The sequence below is a fragment of the Poecilia latipinna genome, unplaced genomic scaffold (genome assembly GCF_001443285.1).
Source record: "Poecilia latipinna isolate Pla-1442-1.1 unplaced genomic scaffold, P_latipinna-1.0 Scaffold1050, whole genome shotgun sequence".
NCBI lineage: Eukaryota > Metazoa > Chordata > Actinopteri > Cyprinodontiformes > Poeciliidae > Poecilia > Poecilia latipinna.
The window spans coordinates 188,150-200,215 of NW_015113666.1; the positions used below are offsets into that span (position 1 = coordinate 188,150).

The 12,066-nt window shown below is 37.9% G+C and overlaps 1 protein-coding gene across 1 annotated transcript; it reads left to right on the plus strand.

Annotated features, from left to right (window-relative positions):
• Positions 1-450: 450 nt before the first annotated feature.
• Positions 451-11,937, plus strand: LOC106959164 (potassium/sodium hyperpolarization-activated cyclic nucleotide-gated channel 2-like). The gene is made up of 7 exons (XM_015051540.1): positions 451-1,268; positions 5,650-6,079; positions 7,568-7,729; positions 7,837-8,055; positions 9,137-9,283; positions 9,723-9,963; positions 10,691-11,937. The coding sequence occupies exons 1-7, from the start codon at positions 811-813 to the stop codon at positions 10,897-10,899; spliced, it is 1,866 nt and encodes a 621-aa protein (XP_014907026.1). The 5' UTR covers positions 451-810; the 3' UTR covers positions 10,900-11,937.
• Positions 11,938-12,066: the final 129 nt, after the last annotated feature.

Consider the following 12,066-nt stretch of genomic DNA (forward strand, 5'->3'; position numbering starts at 1 on the left):
GTGCATTCATAGCATTAGTATTAACTAAATATGTAGGAAGCTAAATATTTAGTTTACAAACAAGATATTTAGTTCCCAATTAATTGTTTAAGTCTGAGCTACATTTTGTTAAAGATTAAACATTTAGTTAGCAAAGTAAATGTTTAACTTTGGTCTAAATATTTAGTTTGGAAGCTAAATATTTAGTTCAGAGTTAAACATTTAGTTTGGACCTAAAAATTTAGTTTGTAAGCAAAATATTTAGGGTCAATTTGAAAGGTAAACATTTAGTTTGCAAACGAAATGTTACACATTTAGTTTGAAACTGACATCACACGTCACCAGGAATAACACGGGGGAAATATGGTGCACTTAAATATTGCTGTTTTTGTTCATTTCGCAACATAAGACCACTTAGTGGGACTCTCCTCTTAAGAAGGGAGGGAGGAGGAGGGAGGGAGGAAGAGGGTTGAGTAGACGCGGCTGTGACAAAAAGCCGATTACAGAAGGCCACTGAGTCCTCTGTGGCAATTTGCATCCATCCTCTCCTGGTCATTCCAGAGGAAAACACATCCGCGGATCAAGTTTGTGGTTTTTCACGGAGCAGGATTAATTCATCAGAAAACGTTTTACAACTTTTCTATTATTTATACATATATAACTTTGAGGATTTCTCTTTTTTTGAGTGTTGTAGTTTTTTTTTTAAATTTATTTATTTTTTTAACTTGGACACAAAATACTAAATGGAAGTTTTAATAAACATTTAGATCTCAAGACAAGTTAAAGGAAAACTTTTAACTTTTTTGAGTTTCAAGTGAAAATCATACAGAAATGACCAGCCCTTCTAGGAGCATAGACGATCAGAGAGGAACCGCAGACAGTCCGGCTCACAAAGCGGAGACCCCCCGGTACCGCAGCTGGAGCAGCCTGCGCTTCTCCAGATGGAGGAGCAGCTCCCAGAGGACGACTCCTCCGAGCAGCCCCTCTCCAAAGACCGAAAAGAGAAGCGACATTTCCCGGACTCTCTTCACTCTGGTCAAGACCCACAATGACGACTACACGGCAGACCCGGACGGCACCCTGGACATGGGAGCAGAGGCCGAGGTCGGCCTGGAGGACCTGCTGCAGGATCAGTCCACGTACTTCCAGAAGCAGTTCGGCTCCATGCTGCAGCCCGGCGTCAACAAGTTCTCACTGCGCATGTTCGGCAGTCACAAGGGGGTCGCGGCAGAGCAGGAAAGGGTCAAGAGCTTTGGGGTGTGGATCATCCACCCCTACAGTGATTTCAGGTAATCTTCGGTTTAGGTGACCATGGAGGTCCTGATTCAAAATAGAAATATCATTTAAGTTTCTGTGTTGTTCAGAGGGGCAACATTATGGAAAATCTATGATGGCGTCTGTTAGGGCCTTTATTGATTAAAATAAAAGTACATTTCCGCCAAAAAGATTCACAAATTTGTAACCTAATAAATTTTCTAGGAAAAACAAAAACATTTATGAGTTTGAAACATTGAAAATTACTAGGGGGAAAAAAACTTACATTTTGAGCTTAATCTCAGAAGTTTTCTAGTAAAAACAAGGACATTTCTGAGTTTCAGTTTTCAAAGTCTTTTCAACTATTTAAGAAAAAAGTTTTCTAGAAAATTTCTGGTGGATTTTCTTGGAAATTTGCAATTGTTCAAACTCAGAAATTTAAAAATTTTTCTCTCAAAAATTTTTTCTCTCAAAAATTTATGAAATTAAAAAATGAAAGTTTTCTTGTGAATTTTCAACTTTTCAAACCTAGAAATGCCCTCGTTTTTTCTAGAGTATTTTAGAGATATATTTTTGGTGAAAATTTACTCCTTTTTTCCATCTACAACGGGTCTAATACAGTCTTGTAAAAATAGACTTTTTTCAGATTTACATCATGTTGTAATGTTATTTCTTCATCAAAAACATACCTGGAGTATTGTCTTGATTCTTTCATGCATGTTTGAGAAATCCTTTTAATATCCATGGCAACCATTCAGTTGTGCTAAACGACTGGGTGGACTTAGCTCCGCCTTCGAGGTGCAGCTCCTCCTCAGAGCTTCCACTTCACATAACTGCAGTCCTCTGCAATCCCCCCACTCAGCTCCTTCAGACTAGTCAGTAGCAATTAGCAAACACCTGGTGGAATTGTGTATCTGCAGAGCTCATTAGACGAGCTACTTCTCGGTGTAACACTGGTAAAAACGTTGTTAAAGTGATAATAGAGGAGCCATGTTCTGATGACTTCTTGAAGGTGGAGATTCAGAAAGAGACAGAAACCCAATTTGTTAAATTACAAAGTCAAATTTCTTTTAAGTGGTTTTTCATATATACCAAATTTTTCTTAACAACTGAAGGTAACATTATTTTTTTATTGTGCCATAAAATTATTCTATGTGGCTGGAAAATACATAGTATTACCTCTTTAAGGTCTCCAAATGTGTGATTTTTTTCTATAAACTTCCCTTGAAAGCAGCAAACGCAGCCAAACAAACAGATTGTGATGTCCAGTTCTCCAAGGACGTCAGCTGATGTCATGGTTTGTAGCACATGATAAGGCGATGAAGGGATTTCATTAATGATAAAGTATTTAGGGCAAGATCAACTGGATTAATCATGCAACTCTAACGTGACTCAATATTTTCCAGTTCATAAGATGAGGAGGACTCTCTTTCTTGACCCTCACCATTTTAACAGAACATTTGACCTTCACTTGCTTGTGTTCAGCCTCGGTTTGGGACAGTTTTGTTGAATCGTCACGCTTTTGGAGCACACCATCTTAATGGTGACCCCCGAGCAGCCTGGGCGTGAGGTCATAAATGATACCCGGCATCAGATTTAAACAATTTTTAACCATCAGGCCTTTGCCAGACAGGGAGGATAAACCGGTGCACAGGGATTAATGCCCATAAGAATCCCTATAATTCCCATCTTGCTCTATTATGCAATAATACACAGACAGCTGAGGGGGAGATTACAGAGAGCCTGCTCTCCTTAGACCTTATGGTCCAGCTTCCTCTTTATAATGGACCAGTTGGAACCGCCCCGCACTCGTTTACAGTTTAGGTTCACACAAGTTCCCCCAAAAGGAACCAAAAAAAGTTGGAAAGTTTGCAGACTGGCAAAAATATGAATACCTTTGGAACTTCTCCACATTTGATGCAAACTTCAGTGTATATTACCATAATTGTAAAACAGAAGAGAAATAACATGCTTTTTAATTTAAAAAATAATCTGAAGTGTAGTTTGACTTCTTCCACTTTAAATCTGATTCCAATTATTAAAATCTATTTCAATTAATCATCTTAAGAAGTTACCTTATTAGTAAATATAGTCCAATTGTGAGTAATTTAGTACAAATAATGAAGACAACACAGGCACCAGCAGAGAAGAATAGACGTTCAGAGCTGTGCTAGGATATAAAATAATGCCCCAACCCCTAAATATCTCACAGAGCACAATTTATATCAATGTGTTTGAATGGCCTAGTCAAAGTCTAGACCTGAAACAAACCAAGAATCAGTGGCAAATTCAAAAACTGTTTACTATTTTGCAAAGAATGTGCAAAAGTGGACAAGAAATATTTCAAGAGCTACAGAGAAAAAAAGTTACCTGGATGTATACATTTTTTCATTTAAAACATTTTTAAAACCATATTTAATTTTTAATAGGAGAAAACTAACTTTTCAGCAACATATGGGAGCTTGTTTAAAGTAAATAATTCCTTAATATTGATTAAAAAGTGTTAGTTTGACTGGGACATTATTCCAATTACAATATGGTAAAAATACCTTGTTACACTGATAGATTATTTTACAAATAACTAGTATTTTGTCATTAATATTAAGAAATTATAGACTTAAATCATGCTCCTATTTCTTGCCCAAATGTTGCTTGTGAGTTAGTTTTGTATTATCTTCAGCATACTAAGAAGCTAGACCAGAAATAAGTAAGATTTTGTGTTTTTGTAGTGTAAAATTCTAATAAAATATTTTGATATTTTAACTTATAATCTAACAAAATATGCATGCTCTTAATATATGCTGAGTATGGCAGATCAGTGCTGCATGTTTCTCAATATAAACCAGTCTAAAAGCTTTTTCTGCCGCTGAAACTACACTTGCACATTAATCTTGTATAAATGTGAACACGTGGACAGCTGTAAAACCCTTCAGAGTCATCGGTGGAGTTATTAGCAGCAGGAAGTAGCCACTAATCTGCTGGAGCATAAGTAGTCATGTAAACCAGCATGTTGACATGGAGGACACGACCAAAAGGGGATCGAAGGAGGAATGAATAGGAAGGAAAACAAAAATCTCATTAACTCGTTCTTTATCTCCTCTTGGTCTGCTTTAAGAGGAAGAATGCTGTAATCAAAATCAGTCCAGCTGATATTCAGTTATCGTCCCAGAGTAATTGAAAGAGCGACAGAAGGCCAGTAAAACAATCTGTGAGTGATGTAAACAATCTGTAAGGAAATCCAAACCGAGCCTTTGGTGCATAACGAGACACTGGAGACATACAGGCCAGTGGAATCGACATGAATGGAGAGTGAAGCCATAAGGTTCACTGCTCCACACAAATCACAAGGCAGACATTTCCACTGGGAGTGATACGCTCTTCTGCTCAATGCCTTGTTCAACATATACGGCAAGCAGTATTCATTTTTAATGGCAGGGGCTATTCTTGTGACAGAAACTATTCAGAGAATAATGAGATGGATGTCGTACCCTGGTAATTAGGTCAAACCATGAAGCTATTATTTAAAATTAACAAGTTTAACAGGTAAATTAAACCTTCTAAAAATCTGTTAACCAATGAAAGAATGTTTTTATCACAATTTGAGTTAATGTGAGAGAGCAAATCAACACAGAACGGACTCTGACCTTAACACACCGGCGTTTTAATGGTAGTTTCTTCCATTCTTAATACAGTACTAAGTGTTTCTAATCATGTTCTGCTAGGTTTTGTTTAGGGATGCACTTTTTTCACTTCCAATACCAATACAGATATCTGAGGTTTAGCATCGGCCGATACCGATTCTTCTCATTTTCTTATGTTGCCTGTTTTTATATTTTTTCCTTTCTTTGCTTCTATTTACCTTAACTTTCTGCCGACACACTTATATACTCTAAAATGTATGTCCATTCATTAATGGTGCAGTAGAGTATTTCAGGTACCTGTTTGGAAATGGTTCTTTAGAAAGTTCAACAAAGTGAGGAGATGTTACTCAAATATGTTTAAATTTGTAGTCTGTTGTTGTGGAATGAAGGAAATATGACACATGATGACGTTCTTGTATCGGAGACATGAAACCTTTTTAAAGACACAGTTCAGCCAATCATGCATATCGGAAAGACAGATCAGTTTTCCTACTTGCAGCAGCTGCAGAGTAACAATGACTTGATTCTTTGGATGAAGAATGACTGAGAGTTTACGAGGGTTTTTTTGTACATGTGTTTTCTATATCAAAGAGTTTAGGTAGAGAACTCTTTTGGGATTTATACCTTCATTAAAAAACTCTATTTAAAGTCAACAAAGAGTCCTTTCATAATTCATAGTCCATGAATATTAACCTAAACATTTACACAGTCTAGGTTTTGTAGGTAATCTCATCAGAGAACCACAGATCTAATTGGTCTCTCTTGTTTTGTGCAGGTTTTACTGGGATATTGTGATGCTTCTTCTGATGATGGGTAATCTGGTCATCCTGCCCTGGGGAATCACCTTCTTTGAAGACCAAAACACCCTGCCCTGGATCATCTTCAATTTCCTCTCCGACACCCTCTTCCTCATGGATCTAGTCTTCAACTTTCGTACCGGTATCCCGGGAGAGGACAGTCACATTATTCTGGACCCCAAAGAGATCCGCATGCATTATCTCCGCACCTGGTTCCTGGTAGACTTTGTTTCCTCCATCCCTGTTGATTACATTTTTCTAATTGTTGACCTGGAGTCCCGCCATGAGTCGTCTGATGTGTACAGGACGGCCCGTGCTCTGAGGATTGTGCGTTTCACCAAGATCCTCAGTCTGCTCCGTCTTCTCCGACTCTCACGTCTCATCCGATACATCCATCAGTGGGAAGAGGTAAAAGAATGGGACAGGAAGTAAAAATGCACCCTTGGTTTGTATAGTTTCCTCGGTTTTGAACGTCATTTTTTCAGCCACTCACTCAAGGACCCTTGTCACCCTTTCGCTTCTTTATTTACCTCATCGTCTGAGTGATTCTTATCTCTTGTCTGGAGCAGAGGTATCAAATTCATTTTCATTGTGGGTCTTATCAAGGGCCGGTTGTGCCAGAATGTATTGTTAAAAACCCATTATCAAAAGGTCAACTGTTGACTTGACCTTTCCTGTTTTATTCAGTTTCCTCTTGAGCTGTTGTACTAATTTTCTCCTTTCACTCCATGCTGTTATTTTTTATTTTTAAGCAGATATGAGGAGTGGTGGTGAAACCTTAAACTGCTGCTGCACAAGTTACTCAGCAGGTTGTTGCTAGGTAACCGAAGAATGAGTGAGTTGCTAGGTAACCATAGAGCGAGTCAGTCAGTTGATTCCACCAACTTTGCTTAGCTAGATGTGAGAGGTCTTTCCTCTGCCTACATCCCCCAGAATGCTGTTCAGTTCTGAGTCAGGTTCAGTGAAATTATTGAACATTTTATCTATTGATATTGATCGTGTGTGTCTCCCAATATATAGTGTTATTGATCACTTGCCCAGCCCTACTTAATCATAACCCAATGAGATTATAATAGTTGGCAAGATGATGCAACAAATCATTAACTCCATGGTCAGAGAGGTGAAAAGCACATACAGCTTCAACTTGATAGGACATACGAGACATTTCAGAGAAACTGGTGTGTAAGCATAAAAAATGACTTTGCTTGTTCACACAGACCAACCACATTCCCATTCACTAACTCCAATAACTCGTCTTCCACTGTATCTTGATTGTATCTTAATGACACCAAGGTGTGAATGGCTCAAATTGTGTTAGTTACAATGAGAAGAAAACAGATGCTCTTGTGTTCAGATCTAACCAACTGTACTTTAAGCTATCCGTGACCCATTTGGGTGTTTCTGCACTCACCTCTGCCAGTCTTCACTATCATAAAATTCACTGTATACCGGACTTAGTCACGCCTCACAATCATGTTTACAATAAGAAGAAAGTGTGGTTTCTGCCTGGAACTGTCACGTTCCAGCATACAACTCAGTTTCTCTCATGATACTTGTCTGTCTTGTTGTACCGCCCCAAGAACAAGGAACTTGAGTGTTTAGTGACAAAACTTTGTAAATGTTGTCTTACTATGTGAGACAGGCAACTTTGCCTTAAGTTTGTAAATTGATTTCCTTTTCCTGTTGTCTTTCAACACTGAATAAGCTGTTTTGTTATTATTTCCTCAATACACTTTATGTTCTAATCTGTTAATGTTATTTCTCCCTTTTAACTCACATCTATACTTTGTAATTTATATCTGTCTTGTTTTTGAAACGTTTTCTATAATAGCACTTGGACATCTTAATGACTTTAAATCAACTGAACTTGAACTTATTTAACATCTCCTGTGACAGATTTTCCACATGACTTATGACTTGGCCAGTGCTGTGGTGCGTATAGTCAACTTGATTGGTATGATGCTGCTGCTGTGCCACTGGGATGGCTGTCTGACCTTCATGGTTCCTATGCTGCAAGACTTTCCTCCGGACTGTTGGGTATCTAAAAACAACATGGTGGTGAGTCCAGGCTCTGCCTAAACATCTAACCTCAAATGATATATTCAATAATTGAATATTTACAACATAAATACAATCACAGCTAAATGAAATATTCTTCTCTTCAGAACGCCACCTGGCATATACAGTACTCCTACGCCCTGTTCATGGCCATGAGTCACATGTTATGTATAGGATACGGCGCTCACCCTCCAGAGGGCATGACCGATGTTTGGCTCACTATGATCAGCATGGTTGTTGGGGCCACCTGCTATGCCATGTTCCTGGGTCACGCAACTAACCTGGTCCAATCTTTGGATGCATCCCATCGCCAGTATCAGGAGAAGGTAATTATCTCTGACAAGACTCTAAATATGACCTTTTATGTTTCCTTGAACAGGTTAGGGTAGGTCTATGGGCTGTACAAAACATTTTCATAAATTATTTTTGCACATAGTCAGTCTTACATTTACTCTGATCAAGGCTGAGTATTTTGAGTTCGTTTCAGAATGAGCTGGGTTTTTTTTGTGGCTCTTGTCACTTTAAATCCAAATAAGCTGCTAATTTAATTATACAACCGTCTCTGAACATTATAGACATATTTTCTGAATGGTAAGTAAACAATAAAACACTTGTCTGTTTCAGTGTTTTATTGTTTGAGAGGTAAAATCTGCCGACCGAACATTCTGGAGCTCAACTTGCGTTGCTAGGTGACGGGCTGCGCTTTGCAGTGGTTGCTAGGTAACGGCGCAGCGCCCATTGTTTGTCACTTAACAATCGGGAGTTTTTAGAAACGGCTCATTTTCCAGACCCGAAAAAACATTAATTTATTAGCCAAAAAAACGACACGTATTTTCTAAGCGTTTCTAGGAGAAGTTAAAAAAAAGTATAAAAACTTGCAAAATATAAATTTAGCATAATAGGTCTCTTGTAAAGGTTTAAGACTAAAACCTTTTGGCTACACAGTCTAATGTTTAGTGGATAATATGTTCCAGGAGCGTCACATGGACACTAATGTGCCTCTGGCTTTGAGTTTTAATATCGCAGTCATGTTTCAGATCAGAGGCTTGCTTACTTATTCAAACTTTGCTCAGAGAGACAGCGCTACATATAACATGTTTACTATCTAATGGATTTTCACTGTGACCTTTCACTGGGGATTTTCACATGATAAAGCTGAGCAGATGATGACAAATGGCAGCACCTCTACTGACAGCAGACAGTGATCACAAATGAGTTTGTAATCCACTTAGAATGGGAGACAAAAAAAACTACACAAAACAAATGGAATAATTTTAATTACGGTGATGTAATTCAGCAAACACATGGCAGGAAACGGGACTCACAACACCTGAGAGAAGCGCCACAGAACTTTGACTGCGTCCTCATGAAGGTCGAGTCACAAAACATTTCATGTGATTTTTGCAGTACAAGCAAGTGGAGCAGTATATGTCGTTTCATAAACTGCCGGCCGATGTGCGGCAGAGGATTCATGACTACTATGAGCACCGATTCCAAGGCAAGATGTTTGATGAAGACAGCATACTGGGAGAACTCAGCGACCCACTGAAGGAGGTGGGTTATTCTTCAATCAAAGAAAGAACTTTGATTGTTCTCTCTTTTAATTCCAAGAGTTATTAATGAGAGCAGATTGTGGTTAGAATTTAAGGTGCAGACAGAGAATCTGCATGAAGTGCCAGGAGTTTAAGTGTCATAATTATTGTATCATTGCCAAAACGTTTATGTAATACTTCATATAAGATCCACCCAAGTAAAGTCAATTAGCAGAACTTGACTGAAAGCAGAGGAGGGAACTTAACTATTTCAATCAGGTGTGTTGAAACAGAATCATATCTAAAAGTTGCAAAACTTGAACCCTTGAAGACTGGAGTTTGGCACCTTACATGAGTTAATATTCATACATTTTATCAACAGTCTTCAACATGCACAGAAGAAAACTAAAAATGTGTTTTCCACTTGGTTTACTTCTGTCCATTTTGTCTCCGTCATGCAGGAGATTGTCAGCTATAACTGCCGTGGACTTGTCGCCAACATGCCGCTCTTTGCCAACACCGACCCTCACTTTGTCACCGTGATCCTGACCAAGCTGCGCTTTGAAGTTTTCCAGCCGGGAGACTATGTAATACGAGAGGGAACGCTGGGTCGGAAAATGTATTTCATCCAGCATGGCACCGTCACGATTATCCCGCGTGGCAGTAAGGAGTTAGTGCTCAGTGATGGAGCCTACTTTGGAGGTAAATACAGCGGAGTATTAAAACTCTATTCAGCTACTTATCAACTCTACGAGAGTCTTCATTATTCAGATTATTGCTGCCCTTCTTCTATAAAATCTCCCACAGAACCCTTGGTTGTAACTGCACTACATTTTCCAACTAATATTTACTATTTATTCTGAATTTCTAATGGTAAATGTAATTTTTCATCATTGGCTTGATGTCATTTTGAAGAAAAAACTAACATTTATGAAATATTACACTCTGTAAAAACAAAGAAGATAATGTATTAGTTGCTTGATTATAATTATACTGTAAATAAGTTTATTTACAGTATTTGTCTTGCACTGTAAAAAAAATCTTACCATGAATTTTTATTGAGCAAACAATAAAAATTCACTTGAAATAAGACAAAACTAATTTACAAATAGCATTTCTGTGAGAAGGAGTTTGTTTTAAGTCAATTATTTCTTAATATAAGTATCAAGTACCAGTTCCACTGGCATATTATTTTACTTATTACAAGACATATTTACAATACAATAAGTAAAATAATCAGCCTGTGAAACCAGTACATTTTTAAGTCAACATTAGGCAATTATGGACTTAAAACTAGCTCCAATATCTTGTTGAAAAGTTACTTCAAGTGCACTAAAATATTTGGACTAGAAACTAAACCAAAAATATTTAGAAAGATTTTGAGTTTTTCTTCTAACTTTGACTAAACCAATTCTTTTTCTTGGCTCAGAGATCTGCCTACTAACTCAGGGCCGACGGACGGCCAGCGTGAGGGCCGACACCTACTGTCGCCTTTATTCGCTGAGTGTGGACGACTTCAACGAAGTCCTGGAGGAGCATCCTCTGATGAGGCGGGCGTTTGAGAGCGTGGCTGTGGAGCGACTGGATCGAGTTTCACGCAGATCCAGTTATCAGCCTCCAACGACTGAGTCTGAGTGAAGGAAGAAGAAAGAGAAAGAGACTCCCGCCAGACACACAAAGCACTTTTTAACAGATCTAAAGAAAATAAAAAAATACAGATGTTGCTGAATGCTGCATCACTTGATTGAAACTATTCCACATTCATTAATTAGAAATTGTCACTTGAATATTAAAACTCAACATGTTTACGTGGATTTTATTGATGTTCACAAACTGAGTAAACCTTTGTCAGTGCTTTTTCCAGTTTTTTCTTCTGTATAACTGAGAGTTATAGATCCACATGTTTTTTTTTAAACAAGTTATAGACTGTTAGCCATATAAATCAGGTGTTCAAGCAGAAACACATAAAAATATAAATCCACTGGACCTCATGGACTGGATTTCTGTTTGCCCAGCACTGGGATGGGGGCAGCAGATGGTGGTGCATCATGAAGCTTTCTGATTCAAATGATCCCTAAGATCTGTATGTTGTGTCACATGGAGGTTAATACCGATGGCCGATAAGCTCCAGTGATGTAATAACTCAACTGTGAACGCAGCTGCAGGTGGTGGTGAACTTTTACATCACCTATTTTTCTCATTTGTCATTGTCAGGATTTATAGTTACACTGGGTTTCAAAGAATAATGTCTTTTTAAATTTTAAATGATCAGACGCACAAATAAATAAATAAATGAATAAAACTCTCAGTATGCTTATACTTTACCAGATTGAATCACTTAAATTCTGCTGATATATGATTCTTGTCAAGCACTTTTCACCAGGAAGAGAGGCAAAGGCAGGCGGAGAAAAGGTAAAACTGAGTTTGTTTGCATTTTTTCTCATCAACTGCCTCTTGTTTTACATGCTTAAGATCCTTTTTGTTTCTAAAGTGTTTCGGTCAAAACAGGTCTTTAATAGAGTGGTGGTAATAATTTAAATTGTATAAAATTAAAATTTGAGGGACAAATTGCTTTGCATGTTTGTAGAGCTGTAATTAGACCTTCTCTGACTGGGCTTCTGCCAAAATGTTTATATTTTGCTTGTACTGATTATGCAGAGTAAATATGAATATTTCTGACCCTGAGACATAGTGAGTTTTCCAAAGCAGCTGTCATAGAACGGCAAAGAACATTAGATCATATTTGTACACATTGCATTGCTTTTTTAATTTAAAGAAGCATTTATCTACATTTCCAAAACACTC